General features: G+C 46.2%; 1 protein-coding gene across 1 annotated transcript in view; it reads right to left on the minus strand.

Annotated features, from left to right (window-relative positions):
• LOC149441197 (intercellular adhesion molecule 5-like) overlaps positions 1 to 25,461 on the minus strand; it is a 95,681-nt gene that overhangs the window by 54,046 nt on the left and 16,174 nt on the right. Inside the window, exons 2-3 of the mRNA XM_089657638.1 lie at positions 19,708 to 19,956; positions 8,171 to 8,485 (exon numbers count right to left, since the gene is read on the minus strand). Of these exons, the coding sequence (XP_089513764.1) occupies positions 8,171 to 8,485; positions 19,708 to 19,956 (564 nt within the window). The remainder of the gene's footprint in view (positions 1 to 8,170; positions 8,486 to 19,707; positions 19,957 to 25,461) is intronic.

The raw sequence follows: 25,461 nt of genomic DNA on the forward strand, positions 1-25,461 counted from the left end.
TCCATCGCCACACTCTGCCATGTGCCACTTTCAGGTCTCCTCACACTGCTGGTGTGTTGAATTTTTTGACATAGGGTGCTGGCAGATTACGGGCCTCCTATAGCTGCTGCCAGGCCCCTAATCTGCCATAGGCCCCTATATACCGCCTCCTCATGCTGCTGCCAGGTCCAGAGTCTCTCATGGGTCCCTGTACGGCCTCCCATTGCTGCTGTCTCCATCGCCACACTCTGCCATGTGCCACTTTCAGGTCTCCTCACACACTGCTGGTGTGTTCAATTTTTTGACATAGGGTGCTGGCAGATTACGGGCCTCCCATAGCTGCTGCCAGGCCCCTAATCTGCCATGGGCCCCTATATACCGCCTCCTCATGCTGCTGCCAAGTCCAGAGTCTGTCATGGGTCCCTGTACGGCCTCCCATTGCTGCTGTCTCCATCGCCACACTCTGCCATGTGCCACTTTCAGGTCTCCTCACACTGCTGGTGTGTTGAATTTTTTGACATAGGGTGCTGGCAGATTACAGGCCTCCTATAGCTGCTGCCAGGCCCCTAATCTGCCATAGGCCCCTATATACCGCCTCCTCATGCTGCTGCCAGGTCCAGAGTCTCTCATGGGTCCCTGTACGGCCTCCCATTGCTGCTGTCTCCATCGCCACACTCTGCCATGTGCCACTTTCAGGTCTCCTCACACACTGCTGGTGTGTTCAATTTTTTGACATAGGGTGCTGGCAGATTACGGGCCTCCCATAGCTGCTGCCAGGCCCCTAATCTGCCATGGGCCCCTATATACCGCCTCCTCATGCTGCTGCCAAGTCCAGAGTCTGTCATGGGTCCCTGTACGGCCTCCCATTGCTGCTGTCTCCATCGCCACACTCTGCCATGTGCCACTTTCAGGTCTCCTCACACACTGCTGGTGTGTTCAATTTTTTGACATAGGGTGCTGGCAGATTACGGGCCTACCATAGCTGCTGCCAGGCCCCTAATCTGCCATAGGCCTCTATATACCGCCTCCTCATGCTGCTGCCAAGTCCAGAGTCTGTCATGGGTCCCTGTACGGCCTCCCATTGCTGCTGTCTCCATCGCCACACTCTGCCATGTGCCACTTTCAGGTCTCCTCACACTGCTGGTGTGTTGAATTTTTTGACATAGGGTGCTGGCAGATTACGGGCCTCCTATAGCTGCTGCCAGGCCCCTAATCTGCCATAGGCCCCTATATACCGCCTCCTCATGCTGCTGCCAGGTCCAGAGTCTCTCATGGGTCCCTGTACGGCCTCCCATTGCTGCTGTCTCCATCGCCACACTCTGCCATGTGCCACTTTCAGGTCTCCTCACACACTGCTGGTGTGTTCAATTTTTTGACATAGGGTGCTGGCAGATTACGGGCCTCCCATAGCTGCTGCCAGGCCCCTAATCTGCCATGGGCCCCTATATACCGCCTCCTCATGCTGCTGCCAAGTCCAGAGTCTGTCATGGGTCCCTGTACGGCCTCCCATTGCTGCTGTCTCCATCGCCACACTCTGCCATGTGCCACTTTCAGGTCTCCTCACACTGCTGGTGTGTTGAATTTTTTGACATAGGGTGCTGGCAGATTACAGGCCTCCTATAGCTGCTGCCAGGCCCCTAATCTGCCATAGGCCCCTATATACCGCCTCCTCATGCTGCTGCCAGGTCCAGAGTCTCTCATGGGTCCCTGTACGGCCTCCCATTGCTGCTGTCTCCATCGCCACACTCTGCCATGTGCCACTTTCAGGTCTCCTCACACACTGCTGGTGTGTTCAATTTTTTGACATAGGGTGCTGGCAGATTACCGGCCTCCCATAGCTGCTGCCAGGCCCCTAATCTGCCATGGGCCCCTATATACCGCCTCCTCATGCTGCTGCCAAGTCCAGAGTCTGTCATGGGTCCCTGTACGGCCTCCCATTGCTGCTGTCTCCATCGCCACACTCTGCCATGTGCCACTTTCAGGTCTCCTCACACTGCTGGTGTGTTGAATTTTTTGACATAGGGTGCTGGCAGATTACGGGCCTCCTATAGCTGCTGCCAGGCCCCTAATCTGCCATGGGCCCCTATATACCGCCTCCTCATGCTGCTGCCAGGTCCAGAGTCTCTCATGGGTCCCTGTACGGCCTCCCATTGCTGCTGTCTCCATCGCCACACTCTGCCATGTGCCACTTTCAGGTCTCCTCACACTGCTGGTGTGTTGAATTTTTTGACATAGGGTGCTGGCAGATTACGGGCCTCCTATAGCTGCTGCCAGGCCCCTAATCTGCCATAGGCCCCTATATACCGCCTCCTCATGCTGCTGCCAAGTCCAGAGTCTGTCATGGGTCCCTGTACGGCCTCCCATTGCTGCTGTCTCCATCGCCACACTCTGCCATGTGCCACTTTCAGGTCTCCTCACACACTGCTGGTGTGTTCAATTTTTTGACATAGGGTGCTGGCAGATTACGGGCCTCCCATAGCTGCTGCCAGGCCCCTAATCTGCCATGGGCCCCTATATACCGCCTCCTCATGCTGCTGCCAAGTCCAGAGTCTGTCATGGGTCCCTGTACGGCCTCCCATTGCTGCTGTCTCCATCGCCACACTCTGCCATGTGCCACTTTCAGGTCTCCTCACACTGCTGGTGTGTTGAATTTTTTGACATAGGGTGCTGGCAGATTACGGGCCTCCTATAGCTGCTGCCAGGCCCCTAATCTGCCATAGGCCCCTATATACCGCCTCCTCATGCTGCTGCCAGGTCCAGAGTCTCTCATGGGTCCCTGTACGGCCTCCCATTGCTGCTGTCTCCATCGCCACACTCTGCCATGTGCCACTTTCAGGTCTCCTCACACACTGCTGGTGTGTTCAATTTTTTGACATAGGGTGCTGGCAGATTACGGGCCTCCCATAGCTGCTGCCGGGCCCCTAATCTGCCATGGGCCCCTATATACCGCCTCCTCATGCTGCTGCCAAGTCCAGAGTCTGTCATGGGTCCCTGTACGGCCTCCCATTGCTGCTGTCTCCATCGCCACACTCTGCCATGTGCCACTTTCAGGTCTCCTCACACACTGCTGGTGTGTTGAATTTTTTGACATAGGGTGCTGGCAGATTACGGGCCTCCTATAGCTGCTGCCAGGCCCCTAATCTGCCATGGGCCCCTATATACCGCCTCCTCATGCTGCTGCCAAGTCCAGAGTCTGTCATGGGTCTTTGTATGGCCTCCCATTGCTGCTGTCTCCATCGCCACACTCTGCCATGTGCCACTTTCAGGTCTCCTCACACTGCTGGTGTGTTGAATTTTTTGACATAGGGTGCTGGCAGATTACGGGCCTCCTATAGCTGCTGCCAGGCCCCTAATCTGCCATAGGCCCCTATATACCGCCTCCTCATGCTGCTGCCAAGTCCAGAGTCTGTCATGGGTCCCTGTACGGCCTCCCATTGCTGCTGTCTCCATCGCCACACTCTGCCATGTGCCACTTTCAGGTCTCCTCACACACTGCTGGTGTGTTGAATTTTTTGACATAGGGTGCTGGCAGATTACGGGCCTCCTATAGCTGCTGCCAGGCCCCTAATCTGCCATAGGCCTCTATATACCGCCTCCTCATGCTGCTGCCAAGTCCAGAGTCTGTCATGGGTCCCTGTACGGCCTCCCATTGCTGCTGTCTCCATCGCCACACTCTGCCATGTGCCACTTTCAGGTCTCCTCACACTGCTGGTGTGTTGAATTTTTTGACATAGGGTGCTGGCAGATTACGGGCCTCCTATAGCTGCTGCCAGGCCCCTAATCTGCCATGGGCCCCTATATACCGCCTCCTCATGCTGCTGCCAAGTCCAGAGTCTGTCATGGGTCCCTGTACGGCCTCCCATTGCTGCTGTCTCCATCGCCACACTCTGCCATGTGCCACTTTCAGGTCTCCTCACACACTGCTGGTGTGTTGAATTTTTTGACATAGGGTGCTGGCAGATTACGGGCCTCCTATAGCTGCTGCCAGGCCCCTAATCTGCCATGGGCCCCTATATACCGCCTCCTCATGCTGCTGCCAAGTCCAGAGTCTGTCATGGGTCTTTGTATGGCCTCCCATTGCTGCTGTCTCCATCGCCACACTCTGCCATGTGCCACTTTCAGGTCTCCTCACACTGCTGGTGTGTTGAATTTTTTGACATAGGGTGCTGGCAGATTACGGGCCTCCTATAGCTGCTGCCAGGCCCCTAATCTGCCATAGGCCCCTATATACCGCCTCCTCATGCTGCTGCCAAGTCCAGAGTCTGTCATGGGTCCCTGTACGGCCTCCCATTGCTGCTGTCTCCATCGCCACACTCTGCCATGTGCCACTTTCAGGTCTCCTCACACTGCTGGTGTGTTGAATTTTTTGACATAGGGTGCTGGCAGATTACGGGCCTCCTATAGCTGCTGCCAGGCCCCTAATCTGCCATGGGCCCCTATATACCGCCTCCTCATGCTGCTGCCAAGTCCAGAGTCTGTCATGGGTCCCTGTACGGCCTCCCATTGCTGCTGTCTCCATCGCCACACTCTGCCATGTGCCACTTTCAGGTCTCCTCACACACTGTTGGTGTGTTGAATTTTTTGACATAGGGTGCTGGCAGATTACGGGCCTCCTATAGCTGCTGCCAGGCCCCTAATCTGCCATAGGTCCCTATATACCGCCTCCTCATGCTGCTGCCAGGTCCAGAGTCTCTCATGGGTCCCTGTACGGCCTCCCATTGCTGCTGTCTCCATCGCCACACTCTGCCATGTGCCACTTTCAGGTCTCCTCACACTGCTGGTGTGTTCCATTTTTTGTCATAGGGTGCTGGCAGATTACGGGCCTCCCATAGCTGCTGCCAGGCCCCTAATCTGCCATGGGCCCCTATACCGACTCCTCATGCTGTGACGTTGCAACAAGGTGGAATTCAACCCTACATATGTTAGACCGCCTTTACGAACAGCAAAAGGCCATCACAGATTTCCTGATGTTAAAAGCGGATAAAGGTACTCCCTGTGTAACTTAGATGTCAGCCATTGGCAGCTCATGCGTGACACCTGCGCTTGCTCAGGCCCTTTGAGGAGGCCACGCTATTCGTGAGTCGGCAGGACTATGGGATGAACGACGTCATTCCTCTGTTGCACGTCCTGGAACAAATGCTGTTAACAATGGCTGGTCAGGGTGCGGTAGACGTGGCGCACAGATCTCAACGCCACATGACCCCTGTGGGGGCAGGACAGGAAGAAGAGGAGGAGGTAGAGGAGGACATTGGTGCTCAGGAATTATTGAGTGAAATGGGTGGTTTTTCCACTCAGCGGACAAGAGTGGAGGAGCAGGAGCATCTGGTAGAGGAGGAGGAAGAGGAGACAGAGGACCCAGACGCACCGTGGCAGTATGCTGTGGAGATGGAGGCAGGGAGTCCCTCGCATTCCTTGGCAGAAATGGCCCATAGCATGCTTGGTTGCTTGCGTAGCGACAGCCGAATAATAACCATCAGACAGAGGGATGACTTTTGGCTGTCCACCTTGTTGGACCCTCGCTACCGTTCAAAAATGGTGGCCTTTTTCACACCTGCTGAGAGGGAGGCCAAAATAATGTACTATAAAAACCACCTATGTAGTCAGCTGGTCTCTGCCTGTCTGCGCCAACGTCCATCCTCAGACACTGTGGGCCCTGTGCGCTCGCGTTCCGCTGCCATGGCAGCAGGGGAGGGGTGGGGTGGTAGGAGCAGTGGCAGCTCCACCAGCAGCGGCTGCCTCAGTCTGCAGTCGATGATGAGTAGCTTTCTTCACCAGCGCAGTGAGGAAACTACTAACCAGTCGCAGCAGCAGCAGCAGCATCAGGTGGACCTGGAGCAGGACCTCAAACAACAGGCTTAGGCCTACTTGGACAGCACCCTGCCAACCGAGGTAGACAATCCCCTTGACTACTGGGCAACGAAACTTGACCTTTGGCCCCAACTAGCTGAATTTGCCCTTGAAAGGCTGTCATGCCCGGCCAGTAGCGTGGCATTGGAGCGCGTGTTTAGTGCGGCAGGAGGTATTGCAACTCCGCGGAGGACACGACTGTCCACCCAAAGTGTGGAGAGACTCACGTTTGTGAAAATGAATCAGGCGTGGATTAGTCTGGATTTCAAACCACCAGTTCCTGACACAACTGACTAAATCCGCCATGAATCATGCCCCAAACATGTGCCACTTTCAGGTCTCCTCACACTGCTGGTGTGTTCCATTTTTTGTCATAGGGTGCTGGCAGATTACGGGCCTCCCATAGCTGCTGCCAGGCCCCTAATCTGCCATGGGCCCCTATACCGCCTCCTCATGCTGCTGCCAAGTCCAGAGTCTCTCATGGGTCCCTGTACGGCCTCCCATTGCTGCTGTCTCCATCGCCACACTCTGCCATGTGCCACTTTCAGGTCTCCTCACACTGCTGGTGTGTTCCATTTTTTGTCATAGGGTGCTGGCAGATTACGGGCCTCCCATAGCTGCTGCCAGGCCCCTAATCTGCCATGGGCCCCTATACCGCCTCCTCATGCTGCTGCCAGGTCCAGAGTCTCTCATGGGTCCCTGTACGGCCTCCCATTGCTGCTGTCTCCATCGCCACACTCTGCCATGTGCCACTTTCAGGTCTCCTCACACTGCTGGTGGGTTCCATTTTTTGTCATAGGGTGCTGGCAGATTACGGGCCTCCCATAGCTGCTGCCAGGCCCCTAATCTGCCATGGGCCCCCGTACCGACTCCTCATGCTGCTGCCAGGCCCGTAATCTGTCATGGGCCCCTGTTGTCGCTTGTTGGCATATTCCGCTCGTTCAGAGGCTCCTTCTCCTGCTACTCCTCTTCACGGATTCTGTCAGCAGTCTTTCTTGGAATCCGTTTCCAAGAGACAACAGTTTGCGAGCACGCACCCGACGGTGCAGAAGCTGAACGTCCTCCTGTCCAAGTTGCTGCTGCCAGGCTCGTAATCTGTCATGCGCCCCTGTACCGCCTCCTCATGCTGCTGCCAGGTCCAGAGTGTGTCATTGGCCCCCGTACCGACTCCTCATGCTGCTGCCAGGCCCGTAATCTGTCATGGGCCCCTGTACCGCCTCCCCATGCTGCTGCCAGGTCCAGAGTGTGTCATGGGTCCCTGTACGGCCTCCCATTGCTGCTGCCAGGCCCGTAATCTGCCATGGGCCCCCGTACCGACTCCTCATGCTGCTGCCAGGCCCGTAATCTGTCATGGGCCCCTGTACCTCCTCCTCATGCTGCTGCCAGGTCCAGAGTGTGTCATGGGTCCCTGTACGGCCTCCCATTGCTGCTGTCTCTATCGCCACACTCTGCCATGTGCCACTTTCAGGTCTCCTCACACTGCTGGTGGTTTCCATTTTTGTCATAGGGTGCTGTATGGCCTCCCATTGCTGCTGCCTCCACCGCCACACTGTGGCTCCACACTCTGGTTTTGGCCCCGTGACTGCCCAAATGAGTGAAGTGTGCGGTGATTCTAAGATCGACGGCACTCATCTGCATGTCATACTGACTGACAGTATTATTTCTCTTCCCCAGCAGACTCCAAGGGCATTTAAATTAAAGGTACAGTGTTCTGCACTAATATTAAGTCTCTCTGAAGCCTAGAAACACCCTTTTTTAAGTTAAATTCACAGCGAATATATTCGACTCGAATCAAAATTTTTCCACGAATTCGCCGAATCAGTCGAATCGAATTTTTGAATACTTCGCTCATCTCTAGTGGCAACCTATCACAGTACCACACTTGAATTCACTGAGCTCCTGAGAGCGACCCATTCTTTCACAAATGTTTGTAGAAGCAGTCTGCATGCCTAGGTGCTTGATTTTAAACACCTGTGGCCATGGAGGTGATTGGAACACCTGAATCACATGATTTGAAGGGCTGGCCCAATACGATTGGCAATATAGTGTACACAAAAGTTGGAAGATAATGTCAAAAAGGTATATTAGTATGGAAAGTGGGGATGTGAATGGTTTAACATCAGCCCTCAAAAATACTCTAAAACCTGTTCACTTTACCTATATCCATTGCAGCATGTATTGTTCTCTTAAAATGCAGGTTCTCCTTAAAATGTATGAGGATTTTTTTTTTTATTGGACTTTAATAACATTTTCATGACTGAATAAGCAGCCATTTATAAGCAGAGCAGAGAGATTTCAGAGAAGCATTATAGAGTGTGTGCAGGAAATAGAAGATCTGACTCACCATATGTCCTGACGGTGACATTAGATGACCACACAGTGGTATTGGTGATTTCTTTAAGATTTAATGTGACCTGGCAGGCAAAGTCCTGCAGATTATCACGACGATTTGCAATGAAGTGAAAATTTTCCGTCAAATTTTGTGGGCCTCTTCTAGTGTCATTTTCATATGTTCTGTTGAGAAATAATTTTCCTCCTCTGGTCACTGATAAAATGACATATTGGACAGGAGCCACACCATACACTGAACATGTGACTTCATATTCTTTGTCCTCCTCCAGTTCCTCCTTCAGGTCTATGTCCAATTGAGATGGTAGAACTGTAATTACACAAAATTTAAGTCATTCCACCGTGCTCATCTAAAGAGATATTATTACTTAACCACTTCCAGTCCGGACACTTTTATCCCCTTCCTGTCCAGGCCAATTTTCAGCTTTCAGCGCTATCGCACTTTGAATGACAACTGAGCGGTCATGCAACACTGTACCCATATGAATTTTTTAGCATTTTTTTTAGACAGATAAAGCTTTATTTTGGTGGTATTTATTCACCACTAGGAGTTTTATTTTTTTTTTGCTATATAAATGAAAAAGTCCAAAAATTTAGAAAAAAGTGTTTTTCTTATAAAATATTGCAAATAAATAATATTATAAATATATTCAGTTATCTTTTTAGTAACAGAAAAAAAATAACCCAAATTAGTTTATAAAATTTTTTTTTTTTAATTTTTATTTTTTTATATTGTTATTTTTTTTTTTTACATACTGTCACCCTAGCAGTACAGTGTCACCATGGTGACACTGTACTACTTGTGGGGGGTGATGAAAATTATTTTTTTAACACTGATTGCTTTTACACCCATAAAGGCTGTAAAAGCAATAATGTTTCCTTCTCTCTGGCTGCATTCTTGCAGCCATTGAGAAATACTGTGTGAGTTGTGATTGGTTACAGCTTGTCACATGTTACAAGGCTGTTGTGAATAGCCTTGTACCATGTGACCTCTGTGATCATTCACAGATTTCACATGTAGTAAGCAATTATGTCAGAAGTGACATCTTGCTTACTACTCTGCATGTGATCACTGATTGGCCAATCAGTGATCACATGATCGGGTCCTTACACAGAGGTCCTGTACAACGATCGGTGTTCCACTGTGTCCGGAGGAACACACACAAGCAGGGGGTGGGGAGGCCGTTTATAAACGGCCACCCGACTCTGCACTGCCACCGTCTGGTCATTTATATACAACGGCCGGATGGGAGGTGGCTAAAGTAGAATGTCAACTGATAATTCAAAGTGGTTATAAAGCCTAAACATTTTTTACCATTTAAAAAAATGTTTTGGTGGCAATATGCCCCCTCACCTCCACCATTATACTTACCTGATTCCTCACTTGATCCAGTGCCGTGCCTGTCTGTAGAGGCTCTTTCCACTCACTTCCTAGTCTCATGTGCTTTTCTGTGGCAACTGAAGCTATTAAGCTATTGACTCCCGCTGCTGTCAGTCATATGCTGTGATGAGGTGGGGTCGAGACAAGCCGTGCTGTCTGTGTCTATGGATGCAGGTAGCATGGCTCAGGATGGAGCACGTGCAAGTGCCCCAAAAGCAAGCAGTTTGATATAGGGACACTCACAGAAGAGGAAGGGCCAAGAACGTAGGCCGGGGAACCAAGAAGAGGAGGTTCAGGTAACATCTTTGTTTTATTTTATTTAGTAAGACTTTACAACCACTTTAAGTATATATCCGGCTTTTTTTGGTAGAAAAGGGTGAGGTGAGAACCTCTGCAATGGTTTTTATTGCTACCTGGCTCTGTTTGGTACATTTTCTTCCCACTTTCTTTCCAGGTGACTAAAACTGGCAATACAGACCTGCAAGATAAACAACAAAAATCTGATAGATCCTCCATCTACACTATACAGATGGATGAATCTGTAGAGCCAGTTAGGCGTGGTTCACACTAGTGCGGGCTTTGCGCAGACATGGAAGTCCATTCATTTGAATGGGCTGCTGCATTCACATTTCATGCAAAGAAAAGGTGCATGCACCTTTTCCAAAACGCATCAGCAGACAGGGTGCATGGACTTTTTCGACTATGCAGATTCAGTACGGTTCCCACATCCTTGATAGCACTATGGGATGAGATGCATGCGGGGTTCCATTTACAATGTATGGCACCGCCGTACGTCTTGCAAGAGAAATGTGATGTGGCTGCGGGTAGTTGTGGCTGCAGGGATTGCACCGATTGTGAACTGGGCATTATTGCGTACTAAGAGATGGCATTCATAGCTGTGCAGCCATCTGTTTTCCGTCCCACTCCTTTGATTTATCAATTGAAGGATGTCATGTGGAAGGGTGCCAACAAGGCCAGCCATAGGGCGAATATTAGCTCGTTCCTTTGGAATCGGCCAAACTGTTCATTTGGTATGGCCACCTTAACAAGGACACAACAGCAATTAGATTTTTTTTTATACACTGAGCGGTGTTGTCTGTGTCCCCAATTTTCTTAATTTTCAGTCACAGTGATTGCATTGTCACCAGGAAATACAGTATGGATAAAATGATTCATGTTACCATGACAAGGTTACAAAACCAATTCCCCTTCAATGATATAGAGAAGGAAAAGAAATAAGGCCCAAAGGATAGGGAAACAGTAAAAGGAAGAGGAGCAAAGAAACTGAAAAAAAAAAAAAACCCCACACATAGACTACATCCTGACAGGTGGTCTGCTATCGCTAAATGGGCTTCCCCTCTGTTCTTAGACCTTGGATAACCCCTAATGGCTCTGGTTGGCTTTAGAACTGGAGCCACCAGGTATCAGTTAGATCTGTGGTCCAGGACTATCCTCAGTAACTGAAGCAACCAGCTTCTGAACCTCCAGTACTGTTATGGAGCATTCAATAAGAGTGCTTCCATATCAACACAATAATTGAGGTACATTTATCAAAACTGAGCAGACAGAATCTGGAGAAGCTATGCATGGCAACCAATCAGTTTCTATCTTTAGCTTGTTCGGATAAAATGGTTGTAAACCCTTACATATACCCAGTAAAGGGACTATCCTCAGGTGATATACAGGTGATAAAACAATTCTACATAAGTTGTATCTGTTTATCTGCCGTATTCTCTTCTCTACATACGTTCAAAGTGCTGAATTTATAAGCTTTAATGAGGGTTTAAAAAAAAAAGGGTGGAGAGCTGATGTTACACTCTGCAGAGCTCAGTGAGGAGAGCTGATTGGAGGGGAGAGACACCCCCCTTTACACAGCTCACAGGAACAGAACTGAGGCTGTCAATCTGCTGGAGGTCCCTCCCCTGTCACCTTTTTTTTCTCTTGGTGTCATGAAAACTTGTCAGAAGTGATTCATGCTGATAGCAGAGGAATGTGCTCTTATGTGAGACAAGTACACACTATAGAGGGATATGCTTTGTTTTTATTTCATGTCTGATGTGTACAACCACTTTAAGCTTTGAAATGAACAATAGGAGCTGATTGTTGCCATGCAGAAACGGTTTCACATTCTGTCTGCTCCAGTTTTGGATCAGGCAGGTAAGGCAGAACTGATCCATCTCTGCTCTGTATACCCTTGTAGCAACAGGTCACTGCATTAGGTGGGGTGGATCAGGTCTTACATATCTATAAGTATGGTTGTGTATTCAGTTACTTACACATTAGGGACCCAACCCACAGCTTTGGCCCTGAAAACTGCTTCCCCAACCCCTCTATAATGGGGATGGCATCTGGATTTCTCCCATGGGTCATAAATTAGGCAAACTAAGCATCATGGAGGGGGGGCATGCCCGGCCGGCTCCATGGATGGCAGCTCACTGCTAGAGCTCCGCCACTGCTCCAACGCAACCTGAGGGCCACAAATAAACACAGCAGCTAGGCATACTTACCCGACCGCTCCGGCATCATGCCCGCCCCCGGAAGGCACCTAGATGCCGGCAGAAGCTCACAGACTTCTATCCGGCCCGGACCTCAAGCAGCCAAGATGGCACCGGCTGCATGCAAAGCAGTCCCTGAGAGTAACAGTCTGCATACACTCCGGACCCCAGGCTTTTGACACACTATGAAGGAGATCAAGGTGAGTCCTCTCCCCCTCTATCCCCATCTACCTGCAGCCCTGTAAAATCAAGGCCCAGAATAGATGACACTACTCTGACAGAAATGCATCTTCCCTCTTCATCTCCTATGCCTGCTTCTCTAATACAGTCTTCCACGGAATCCTTTCCTGCCTCTGACCAACCAGTATCTGAGCTTACTATGAAGAATAAACTTCTTTCCTTACGACAAACTCTGCATATTGATTTAGCATCTGTGATTTCTCTGATTTCTAACACTGCATGAGCACGACCAACGCTTGCATCATATTGAAACCAAAATGAGCAAAATGTTTTCAGCCCATAATAACATGGTAGATGCTCACGCAGATCACGACATCGAGCTACAACAACTAAAGCACAAAATAGCGGACTTAGAAGATCGTTCCAGGAGAAACAGCATTAAGTTTTGCAGCATCTCTGAATCGGTTACCACCGATTCAATAGTACCTTATCTACAGCAATTAATGAAACACCTTCTTCCATCACTCACAGATCTAGAATTAGCCATTGATCGAGCCCATAGAATTCCTAAACCACCCTTCTTATCTGCATCAGTGCCTAGAGATGTACTGGCACTCATATACTTCTACCATGTGAAGGAAAAACTTATGACCGCAGCCAGAAACACATCTGCACTCCCTGCATCACATGCTAATATCAAATTGTGTGCTGACCTATCTAAAGTGACGTTGCTCAACAGAAAGAAGTTGATCTTCATTACTAAAGCGCTATGTAACAATGGCATTGGCCATCAATGTGGATTCTCCACCAAACTCACAATCAAGCGACAAGGAAAACCCTTCATAATCAGAAGTCTGGAAGCAGGCCTTGAGCTTCTTAAAGACTGGAATATCCTACCTGCAGATGACCAAACCCACAATCCAAACCAACCTCAACAAATGGAAGTGGAATGGACCTGATGGAGACCCCATCAACAATACTAACATGATCCTGCATAATATCCTACCAATTCTGCCTGTTAGCTGGAAACCTCGGCTTAACCTACGAAACTCTGAGATCTTAAGTCACCTGCCAGCATGACATTCCCTTAGTGTCATGCTTGATCAACTGCCCCTACCTAACAGTAGCTGTTTATGCTACCCATTTCTCTTGTATTTTCCACAATAATTTTTTATATTTTTTCTGTTTTCGTGTTTCCTGTTTTCTATTGCCAGTCTCCAATACTCCAATGTTCTCTACAATACTTCCGGCAATTTTTTTCACACCAAGCATCCCTGCAAGACCATACCAGTCTTTTTTAGGTCTTCCATCCCTCTCTTCAAGAACAAGTGAATACTGCTGCCAGTACCAAGACGCATCTACTTTACCATTCAGTACCTCTGACTCTAACTACAGCAGACCATCCAATCCGGTATCCACCCATCATTGTACCCACTCATGCTGATTAAAATAGCATCACTCAATGTTCAAGGTCTCAACTCCCCATTTAAAAGATCATTACTCATCAAAGAAACTCGATCACTACAAGCAGATATCCTCTTCATCCAAGAAACGCACCCAAAACACCTCATTTCACCATGAAGCAATTTCCTACAATGTTCCTCGATTCGAACCCCAAAAAGAAAAATGGAGTCCTCACTGCCATAAGAGACACGGTGACCTTCCAACTTACCTCTGAACATGCGCACCCTCAAGGCCGCTTCCACATGCTCATATGTAATATTAATAACACTCGGTATACCTTAGTTAATATATACTATTATGTAATATATACGCCACCCCAAGCTACCTAACTGACCTGATACCCAAATACCATCCAACCCGTGCCCTTCGCTCCTCACAGGACCTCCTACTCTCTAGCTCCCTGGTCTCCTCCTCCCACGTCCGATTGCAGGACTTCTCCAGGACTTCCCCCATCCTCTGGAACTCCCTATCCCAATCCATCAGACTGTCACCTACCCTCCTCACCTTCAGGGGCACCGTGAAAACCCACCTCTTCCATCCCCCACAGCCATTTCCTCCTGTACCACTTTCCCCTCCCTCCTAGATTGTAAGCTCGAAAGAGCAGGGCCCTCGAACCCCTCGTGTATTGTATTGTTACTGTCTTGTCTCATGTTCTGTCCCCCTTGCTATTGTACAGCGCTGAGCAAACCCTCTGGCGCTATATAAATACTGTATAATAATAATAATAATAATAATATATGGTCCAAACACCAACCAAATCCAATTTTGTAAGAAACTTTACGCATCACTCGCATCCCATATAAAGGGTCATTGGAGCTGACTTCAACATTGTTGGAAACGTCCAACTTGACTCATCTTCTAGCAAACATCGGTCTCATTGCTCCTTGAACCACTTCTTACACACCAACGACCTTTATGACACTTGGAGATGTCAACATGGATTGGAACTGGACTACTCCTATTACTCTCTTTCCCAATTATCTTACTCTAGAATAGACGTGTTCCTTACAGATAAATGGACTCTGCAATATGACACATCCTTGAAAATCGGTACAATAATGTGGTCTGTCCACGCTCCAAGAAGCATTACCATTGACAATCCACATCAGTCCCCCGTTCCTCTCCTCTGGAGACTGAACTCAACCCTTCTGACTGACCCCAACCACCGGAAAACCATCTTGGAAGCCCACTCGCTTTTCTTTGAAACAAATGATACACCTGATATCTCTATAAATACATTATGGGCTACTTATAAACCATATTCAAGAGGGGTGTTCATAAAACTGAGCTCCCAGAAAAATAGCCAGAGGAGGCGCCAAATTGAGGAGGTATTAGCCTCTATTAAACTAAAAGAAGAACAAAATAAATGCTCCCTAACTGCCGCCAACTCAGCCTGCCTGAACGCAGATAGGAACAAACTCCGTTCTTTGCTCCTATATAAATACGACCTTAATTTAAAAAAATTTTAAGCCAGATATTACTCTTTAGGAAACAAAGCTGTTTCTTTACTGGCTAGATAGGTTAACCACTTCCCGTCTGGCCCATGTATATAAACGGGCAGACGGTGGCAGTGCAGGGGTGGGTTGCCGTTCATAAACGGCTCCCGCCATTTTGGACTGTGCACGAACACCGATCGCTGTACGGGACCTCTGTGTGAGGTCCTGATCATGTGATCACTGATTGGCCAATCAGTGAACACATGAATAGGAGTAAGCAAGATGTCACTTCTGACATCATTGCTTACTACGTGTGAAATCTGTGAACGATCACAGAGATCACATGGTACAAGGCTATTCACAACAGCATTGTACCTTGTGACAAGCTGTAACCAATCACAGCTCACACAATATTTCTCAATGGTTGCAAGAATGCAGCCAGAGAGAAGGAGAAATGATTGCTTTTACAGCCTTTTAAAAAATAAATCTTCATCACTCCCCCACAAGTAGTACAGTGTCACTATGGTGACACTGTACTGGTAGGGTGACAGTATGTTAAGAAATAAAACATAAATAATATAAACAAAAATAATAATGTAAAAAAAGTTTTTGAAAAATTATAATTTTTGGTTATAAACTAATTTGGGTTATTTTTTACTAAAAAGATAAATGTAATATTAAAAGATACATTTTTTTGCAAAATTTTATAATAAAAACACTATTTTCAAAATTTTTGGACTTTTTCATTTATATAGCAAAAAAAAAAAAATCCCAGTGGTGAATAAATACCACCAAAATAAAGTTTTATCTGTCTCAGAAAAATGCTAAAAAATTCATATGGGTACAGTGTTGCATGACAGTGCAATTGTCATTCAAAGTGTGACAGCACTGAAAGCTGAAAATTGGCCTGGACAGGAAGGGGGTGAAAGTGTCCGGACTTGAAGTGGTTAAACAACAATGCCTTAAATCTAAAATAAACTCGGTCCATCATCCAATGTCCAACTCTTCTGAGACAAACCCTCTAGATATAGCAAACGCCTTCGCTGACTTCTATCAATCCCTATACAGTATAACCGTAAAGATTATAAAGGAACTACCCAACCGTCTCCCACCTCCATACATCATTTCTTACAATCGGTCAATCTCTCCACTCTTTCTCCATCCCAAATTCAAACCTTATCAGAACCAATATCACCTACGGAAGTTGAATAAGCTATTAAAACCCTTCCATTAAATAAATCTCCTGGAGGTGACAGTTACATAAATGAATATAAACAATTTGCCTCTAATTTGTCTCCCCATCTAATTAAACTCTTCCAACGGTGCTGCATCCTCTGGCTCTATCTACAGAGATGCTACAATCTATTATAACAATACCTAAACCAGGTAAAGATCCCCAGTTTGTGCAAATTACAGACCCATATCTCTTATAAACACAGATGTGAAACTATATGCAAAAATACTATCTGGGGCCTGGCGGCCCGTTATAAATCCTACGTGATCTGGGTGGATCAAAGACGAGAAAAGCAGGAGTAGTCTCGTATATATATATATATATATATATATATATATATATATATACAATATCTCACAGAAGTGAGTACACCCCTCACATTTTTGTAAATATTTGATTCTATATGTTCATGTGACAACACTGAAGAAATTACACTTTGCTACAATGTGACGTAGTCAGTGTACAGCTTGTATAACATGTAAACATGTAAATTTGCTGTCCACTCAAAATAACTCAACACACCGCCATTAATGTCTAACAACAAAAGTGAGTACACCCCTAAGTGACAATGTCCAAATTGGGCCCAATTAGCCATTTTCCCTCCCCGATGTCCTGTGACTCGTTAGTGTTACAAGGTCTCAGGTGTGAATGGGGAGCAGGAGTATTAAATTTGGTGTTATCGCTGTCACTCTCTCCTACTGTTCACTGGAAGTTCAACATGGCACCTCATGGCAAAGAACTCTCGGAGGATCTGAAAAAAAGAATTGTTATTCTACATAAAGATGGCCTAGGCTATAAGAAGATTGCCAAGACCCTGAAACTGAGCTGCAGCACAGTGGCCAAGACCATGCAGCGGTTTAACAGGCCAGGTTCCACTCAAAACAGGCCTCGCCATGGTCAGCCAAAGAGGTTGAGTGCACGTGCTCAGCGTCATATCCAGAGGTTGTCTTTGGGAAATAGATGTATGAGTGCTGCCAGCATTGCTGCAGAGATTGAAGGGGTGGGGGGTCAGCCTGTCAGTGCTCAGACCATACACCGCACACTGCACCAAATTGGTCTGCATGGCTGTCGTCCCAGAAGGAAGCCTCTTCTAAAGATGATGCACAAGAAAGCCTGCAAACAGTTTGCTGAAGACAAGCAGACTAAGGACATGGATTATTGGAACCACGTCCTGTGGTCTGATGACAACAAGATCAACTGATTTGGTTCAGGTGGTGTCAAGCGTCATCACAGTACCACACTTGAATTCACTGAGCTCCTGAGAGCGACCCATTCTTTCATAAATGTTTGTAGAAGCAGTCTGCATGCCTAGGTGCTTTATTTTATACACCTGAGGCCATGGAGGTGATTGGAACACCTGAATCCAATGATTTGAAGGGGTGGCCCAACACATTTGGCAATATAGTGTATATATATATATATATATATACAGTTGCAAGAAAAAGTATGTGAACCCCTTGGGATTACGTGGAGTTTTGCATGAATTGGGCATAAAATGTGCTCTGAACGTCATCTAAGTCACAACAATAGAAGAACACAGTCTGCTGAACATAATACTACACAAACATTAGATGTTGCCATGGTTTAATTGCACATAACATGTAAAGATTCACAGTGCAGGGAGGAAAAAGTATGTGAACCCCTAGCTTAATGACTTCTCCCAGAGCTATTTAGAGCCAGGAGTGAGCCAACCTTGACTCCAATCAGTGTGATGATATTGGATGTGTTGCTGACAGCTGTCCTGCCCTTAAAAAACACACACCTGCTTTGGGTTTACTGGTTTCAAGAAGTACTGTCTGATGTGAGCCATGCCTCGCAGAAAAGAGCTCTCAGAAGACCTACGATCAATAATTGTTGACTTGCATGAAGCTGGAAAGGGTTACAAAAGTATCTCCAAAAGCCTTGATGTTCATGTGTCCACAGTAAGACAGACTGTCTACAAATGGAGAAAGTTTAGCACTGTTGCTACTCTCCCTAGGTGTGGTCGTCCTGTAAAAATGACTGCAAGAGCACAGCGCAGAATGCTGCATGAGGTAAAGAAGAATCCCAGAGTGTCAGCTAAAGACCTACAGAAATCTCTGGCACATGCTAACATTTTTGTTGACACATCTACAATAAGGAAAACATTAAACAAGAATGGAGTACATGGGAGGACACCACGTAGGAAGCCATTGCTGTCCAAAAGGAATATTATAGCACGTTTGAAGTTTGCAAAAGAGCACCTGGATGTTCCACAGCACTACTGGCAAAATACACTGTGGACAGATGAAACCGAGATTGAGTTGTTTGGGAAGAACACACAACACTATGTGTGGAGGAAAAAAGGCACAGCACACCAACATCAAACCCTCATCCCCACTGTGAAACATGGCGGAGGGAGCATCATGGTTTGGGGCTGCTTTGCTGCCTCAGGGCCTGGACGGATTGTTGTCATTAATGGGAAAATGAATTCCAGAGTTTATCAAGACATTTTGCAGGAAAACGTACGACCATCTGTCTGCCAACTGAAGCTCCGTAGAGGATGGGTGATGCAACAGGACAATGACCCAAAGCATACAAGTAATTCAACAAAACAGTGGCTGCAACAGCACAGAATACGCCTTCTGGAGTGGCCCAGTCAGAGTCCTGACCTCAACCTGATTGAAATGCTGTGGCGTGACCTTAAGAGAGCGATTCACACCAGACATCCCAAGAATATTGCTACACTGAAACAGTTTTGTGAAGAGGAGTGGTCCAAAATTACTCCAGATCGTTGTGCAGGTCTGATCTGCAACTACAGGAAACGTTTGGTTGAGGTTATTGCTGCCAAAGGAGGGTCAAACTGTTATTAAGTCCAAAGGTTCACATACTTTTTCCTCCCTGCACTGTGAATGTTTACATATTATGTGCAATTAAACCATGGCAACATCTAATGTTTGTGTAGTATTATGTTCAGCAGACTGTGTTCTTCTATTGTTGTGACTTAGATGACGTTCAGAGCACATTTTATGCCCAATTCATGCAAAACTCCACGTAATCCCAAGGGGTTCACATACTTTTTCTTGCAACTGTATATATATATTTCTGGCTTTATGACTCTATGAACATGTGATAGACCTGACTCTGACCCTTCAAGAAAGAATCAATTTTGGATGTTATGACAATCTGACAATACTGTGGGATTTAAAATGATTTTCAAAAAGAAATTAAGGGAATCCAATTTTCTTTTTTAACAATGTTTACATGTGAAAGAATAAAACAAATTTTTTCCATATTAGATTTTGGCATACACATTGGAGCTTCTTTCCTATATTTGCACTGAAGAAGCATGCTGATTACACGACATCTATAAGTAGAACATACTATAAGGTATCACTCTGGCCAGGTGTCGGTCGTCATCAGTTGCCAGGCATGTTATAGGTGAGTCTTCCCACTCACTGACTCTGACTTCAACCCATGAGAAGTTGGCCATCTTGTCGGGAGATACTCTTACTTTGGTCAGTCTGGTTTCCCAAGAAAGATTTGTACAATCGCTGGTGCAATTCAATATAACTGTTTGTCCAAATAATACAAAATCCACATCCTGTTCAATGTGCACTTCACAGGAGTTCCCTGAAAAAGAAGGAAACATGGAAAAGGATGAAAAGAAACAGAACAATGTATTATTATCCTACAATGTTATCATAACCTGACCACCCAGCTCTTTACTTCTCATCCTCAATGATCACACTTCCTTCCCACCTACATCTACCCCCCACTGCCTTTCGTGTAATCACTGCAGGGTCTGACTGGTTCACTAATCAATAACTGCTTGCCCCCCGCCCTATAGCAGAAATACCGCTACAGGGCATCAGGGCTGCGCAAAATCACGTGTATATATGTGCTTTTGCATTACCCACACCGCAATTGGCGATTCAGCTGTCAATCACCAGGTCCCGGCCGGTGATTCCCCGCTAGCACCCGGCGATCACCAAGGAACACTGACGGGGAAGAAGTCTGTATGTAAACAATACAGATCTGTCGCCTGTCAGCTCCAGAACACTGCTTTGTATGACTCTGCATAGCAGAGCCATACAAAGCAGCGTGCTTACACTATAAAACACACCCAGCACACAGTAAAACAGCCACAGTTAACCCTTTGATCGCCCCTGATGTTAACCCCTTCCTGCCCAGTGTCATTAGTACAGTGTCAGTGCTTTTTATTAGCACTGATCACTGTATTGGTGTCACTGAGGATGTCAGTGGCAGATAGTCAGTTCCCCCCCAGTATCAAAATGTCTGCCACAGGCCTGCTATAAGTTGCTGATCGCCGCCATTGCTAGTAAAAATTTAAAAAAAATCCCAGTATATATACCGCCATTTGTAAATGCTATAACTTTCACATAAACCAATTAATTTACACTTATTGGGATTTTTTTTTTAGCAAAGACATGTCGCAGAGTACATTTTGGCCTAAATTTATGACAAAATTTAATTTTTCAAACTTTTTTTACTGGCTATGTTTAATAGCAAAAAGTAAAAAATATTTTTTTTCTCAAAATTGTCGATCTTTTTTTGTTTATAGCGCAAAAAATAAAAACCGCACAGGTGATCAAATACCACCAAAAGAAAGCTCAATTTGTGGGGAGAAAAGGAAATAAATTAAATTTGGGTGCAGCGTTGCATGACCGCACAATTGTCAGTTAAATAAACGCAGCACCATATCGCAAAAAATGGCCTGGTCAGGAAGGTCCCCCCACCTTCCTGACCAGGCCATCCTCTGGAGGGCAAATGGTTAAAGTGGTTCTAAGAGGTGATAGTGTTTTATCTTCATGCAATCTATGTATGAAGTTAAAAAAACATTCAGTGTGCAGCCCCAGCACCCCTTTATACTTACCTGAGCCCGATACCACACGAGAGCAGTGGCTCTCCCAGGTCTCTCTCTCTCCTCATTGGCTGAAAGACAGCAGCAGGAGTCATTAGCTCCCACTGCTGTCAATATAGCCAATGAGGAGGGAGCAGGGGCGGGGCTGAACTGTGCTCTCTGTGTCTTGTGGACACTGGAGCATGGCTTAGGAGCGAGCATGCACGAGTGCCCCCATAGCATGCAGCGTACTCTGGGTGCATTTGGCAGGGGGAAGGAGCCCAGAGCACTGGAGGGGGACCTGAGAAGAGGAGGGTCAGGGCTGCTCTGTGCAAAACCACAGAACATGTAAGTATGACATGTTTGTTATTTTTAAAAAATAAAAATGATGCCTTTGCAAACACCGAAGTGTATGAAATCCCTAAATCTACAATATGTTTCAGTAGATCTGGCCTCTTGCCTCTGTGTATATAGTTTTCTTAATCAAATAAACCTGTTGGCCTGCTAATAGGAGGTACAGCAGTTAATAGAAGGAGCATGCATAGCCGTCTGACAACGCAGGACCTTGGTGTTCTTTGCCTGCAAAAGGAGGCTCTGTAAGGCTGGCCATACACTATACAATTTTCTGTCCAATTTCTGCCCAATTTCCTTTAGATTTACCTTCAACTTTGTAATGCAAGGGCCTGTCTAATTGGATACAATTGAAAGTGTTGTTAGGTTTGACCTCCTATTATATTGTATACATTATACATTATTCCTTAGAAAATTGCTTTAGATTTACCAAAAACCATATAATATGAGGTCAAACCTAACAACACTTTCAATTGTATCCAATTAGGCAGGCCCTTGCACTACATAGTTGAAGGTAAATCTAAAGGAAATTGGGCAGAAATTGAACAGAAAATTGTATAGTGTATGGACAGCCTTATGCAGGCCATAGATGGGGAGAAAAACTGCAGATTTTTCTTTTAAAAAACGAAAAATCGGTTGTTCAAGTGGCCGACGTTACCATCAATGGTAAAAAAAATCGGCCGATTTTCTACCCGTCTAGAGCCGGCAAAAAGTGTCCCTGCAGAGAGCTCTGCTATTTCTTTGACAGTTCTTTGACAGTTCCTTGACATTTATAGAAGTTGCAACAATGTATCTATTTGTTTCCATTTAGGATACAGATGTTTTTATTCGGAAACAAATAGATACAATGTTTCAACCGCTGTAAATGTCAAGGAACTGTCAGAGAAATGTCAGAAATAGCGGAGCTCTCTGCAGAGACACTTTTTGCTGGACTGGAATTCTTCTTATTTTCATCCTTCTTCTTCTTCTTCTTCTTCTTCTTCATCCTCATCCTCTTCTTCTTCTTCATCCTCATCCTCTTCTTCTTCTTCTTCATCCTCATCCTCTTCTTCTTCTTCATCCTCATCCTCTTCTTCATCCTCATCCTCTTCTTCTTCTTCTTCTTTATCCTCATCCTCTTCTTCATCCTCATCCTCTTCTTCTTCATCATCCTCATCCTCTTCTTCTTCATCCTCATCCTCTTCTTCTTCATCATCCTCATCCTCTTCTTCTTCTGCATCCTCATCCTATTCTTCTTCATCATCATCCTCATCCTCTTCTTCTTCTTCTTCATCCTCATCCTCTTCTTCATCTTCTTCTTCTTCATCATCCTCATCCTCTTCTTCTTCCTCATCCTCATCCTCTTCTTCTTCCTCATCCTCATCCTCTTCTTCTTCATCATCCTCATCCTCTTCTTCATCATCATCCTCATCCTCTTCTTCTTCTTCATCCTCATCCTCTTCTTCTTCTTCATCCTCATCCTCTTCTTCTTCATCCTCTTCTTCTTCCTCTTCTTCTTCTTCATCGTCTTCTTCTTTTTCTTCTTTTTGTCTTCCTCTTGCAGGTCACTGCTCATGCGCAGATTTTTTATCGGTAAAAAATCGGCCGATTTGCCCACTAATTGCCGCGAAAATCGGCCGATCGGCAAAATCGGCCGATTTTTTTCCAACTTTACCGGGGAAAAAAAACGGCCAAAATACCGAAAAACGGCCGACCAAATCGCCCACTAACGATCCGAAAATCGGCCGATTTTATTTTCGGCCGAAAAATCGGCCGATTTTCGACCCATCTATGGCCTGCATTAGTCTAGGTTCACACTGGTGCGGTGCGGTGTGGGATACCACATGATTCACACAGGAATCACACCTTGGTACGGTATTACTCAAATCACATCACATTCACAGCAAAATGGTGCTGGACCGTTTTTTAACCACACCTGATTCGCATCGCATGAGTGTTCTCACCCATGGGATCCAATTTCTGGCAATCACACAGAGTTTTGCAATCTGTTTCGGGGTGTCAATACCTTACCACTGACACCACTCCAGACTGCATGGACGCCGTGCGATTACAATTTGGTACAGGAAACGCACAGGATTCGCATTAGTGTGAATCAGGTCTAAGTCATTTTAGTACTTTCAGAAGCACAGACTCCAAACAAGTATGCAGATCAGGGTATAGGCAGGTGCAGTCTACTTTCTCCACTGTAGGTGGCACACAACCACAGCAGCATTGCAGAGGGAGATGAGGTCAAGAGGAACATGGTTTCTCTATAGTTTCTTGGGTCATAGGGGAAACTATCTGATTGGATGCTGCCATCCCATGTGACTCCGACTGCCATCTTGGGTCAGGCAGAGTCTATTTAAGACTCTGGCTGACAGGCTTGATGTGCATTTCACGTGTGGGTAATGTAGGGACAGGTCGCCTGTCTATCAGGGACAGTATTAGCGGTAGGGAGAGGTTCCAGATGAGAAGGTACACACTAACCTTCCTGGAAGCCTCCCCATTTGGGCACAGACCGGCCAGGCCACATTCCATCCCTCGAGACAGACGCAACATTCTCTGCCCAGTCGGCGCCCAGTCAGGTTGCCTTCCTGGTTTGTTGTACTAATTTGAACTACAATTACAATTCAGTTCTGTTACAGCTGAAATGTAAACAAGAAAAACCCCCATTAATTATTAGTTGTTAGGGAGCAGGGGTACCGTGTCCTTAACAACCAATGACACATGCAGCTGTCAGTAGGGTTCCCCTGTTGATATCTGAAGGGTAAACAAAAGAAACGTCTCGGCAATTGGAGCTGTCAAAAAAAGCAACACTGAGCCCTGGTTCACACTGATGCGGTGCGGAATTTGCAGCGTTTTCTCTGTGAATTCCGCACCGCATCAGAATCGCACCTCGTTCATGCGAACCGCTGCGGGTGTGTATGTTGAGTTAACAACACCCCAAAAGCAGTCCGAAAAACTGGTGCGATGTGCAGAATCGGATCGCATAGGTGTGAATATCCATGTCATCCGATTCTAGTGCGGACAAAAAAAAGGGTCCTGCACCTTTTTGGTGCGTGTGCGGTTGGAATAGAGCCATTCAAAATGTACGGCTCCGATCGCACCGCACACAAATCGCATGTGATTTGCACAGGAATGCGGTACAGTTCCTTTGCGAATCACATGCGATATACCATACTGCATATATGTGAACTCTGGCTCGGTGCTGTTTCACATATTTATACGGATTGGATGCGGTTTGAACCGCATTCAATCTGCATGACATGTGAAATAACATTGCTTCCTATGGTGCTTGTTCACATATGTCTGGTGCACTGGCGGTGCGGATTCAGTGCAATTTTAAAAAGAGTCATGTCCGATTTCTGAACAGCGTGGTCCAGTTCTGTTGCAGATTATAGGCTACTGACTTCTAGGGGAACCATTTCTAAACCACACGTGTGAACAGGATAAAATCCTGACCTGAGCCTGTCCTGAACCTGATGTAAATCTGACCTGAACCACTGAACATCTACTGTATCAATTAGCTTTGAAACCTGAGCTTCAGTCCGCACCGCACATGTGTGAAAGATAAAAAAGAACATTGTTTCATTTTGTATCTTTCTGTTTATTCATCTACAGATCAAAGGTCAATTAAAAGCAACCTGTCAAGTAAGACAAAATTAGATTTTTTTTTTAATTAAACGTTCATCTGTTTAACCCCTTATTAACCCTTAATTTACTCTAATCAGCCCTAATTAACTCCCTATTCTCCTTCTCCATTTAATTATTACTTTCTTGCTAATTCTTTTTTTGTTAATTTCTATTTTATAAACTAATAATATTTAAAACTTTTTTTTGCTGTTTTTGTTTGCTTTTTTTTGTTAATAGTTTTACACCTTTAACATATATTTGCAGATTTCACATTGAAAAAAAAGCGCAAAATTGAAAAAAATAAATGTATT

Source organism: Staurois parvus, unplaced genomic scaffold, assembly GCF_062004578.1.
Source record: "Staurois parvus isolate SC_StPar_1 unplaced genomic scaffold, SC_StPar_1.0 ptg001014l, whole genome shotgun sequence".
NCBI lineage: Eukaryota > Metazoa > Chordata > Amphibia > Anura > Ranidae > Staurois > Staurois parvus.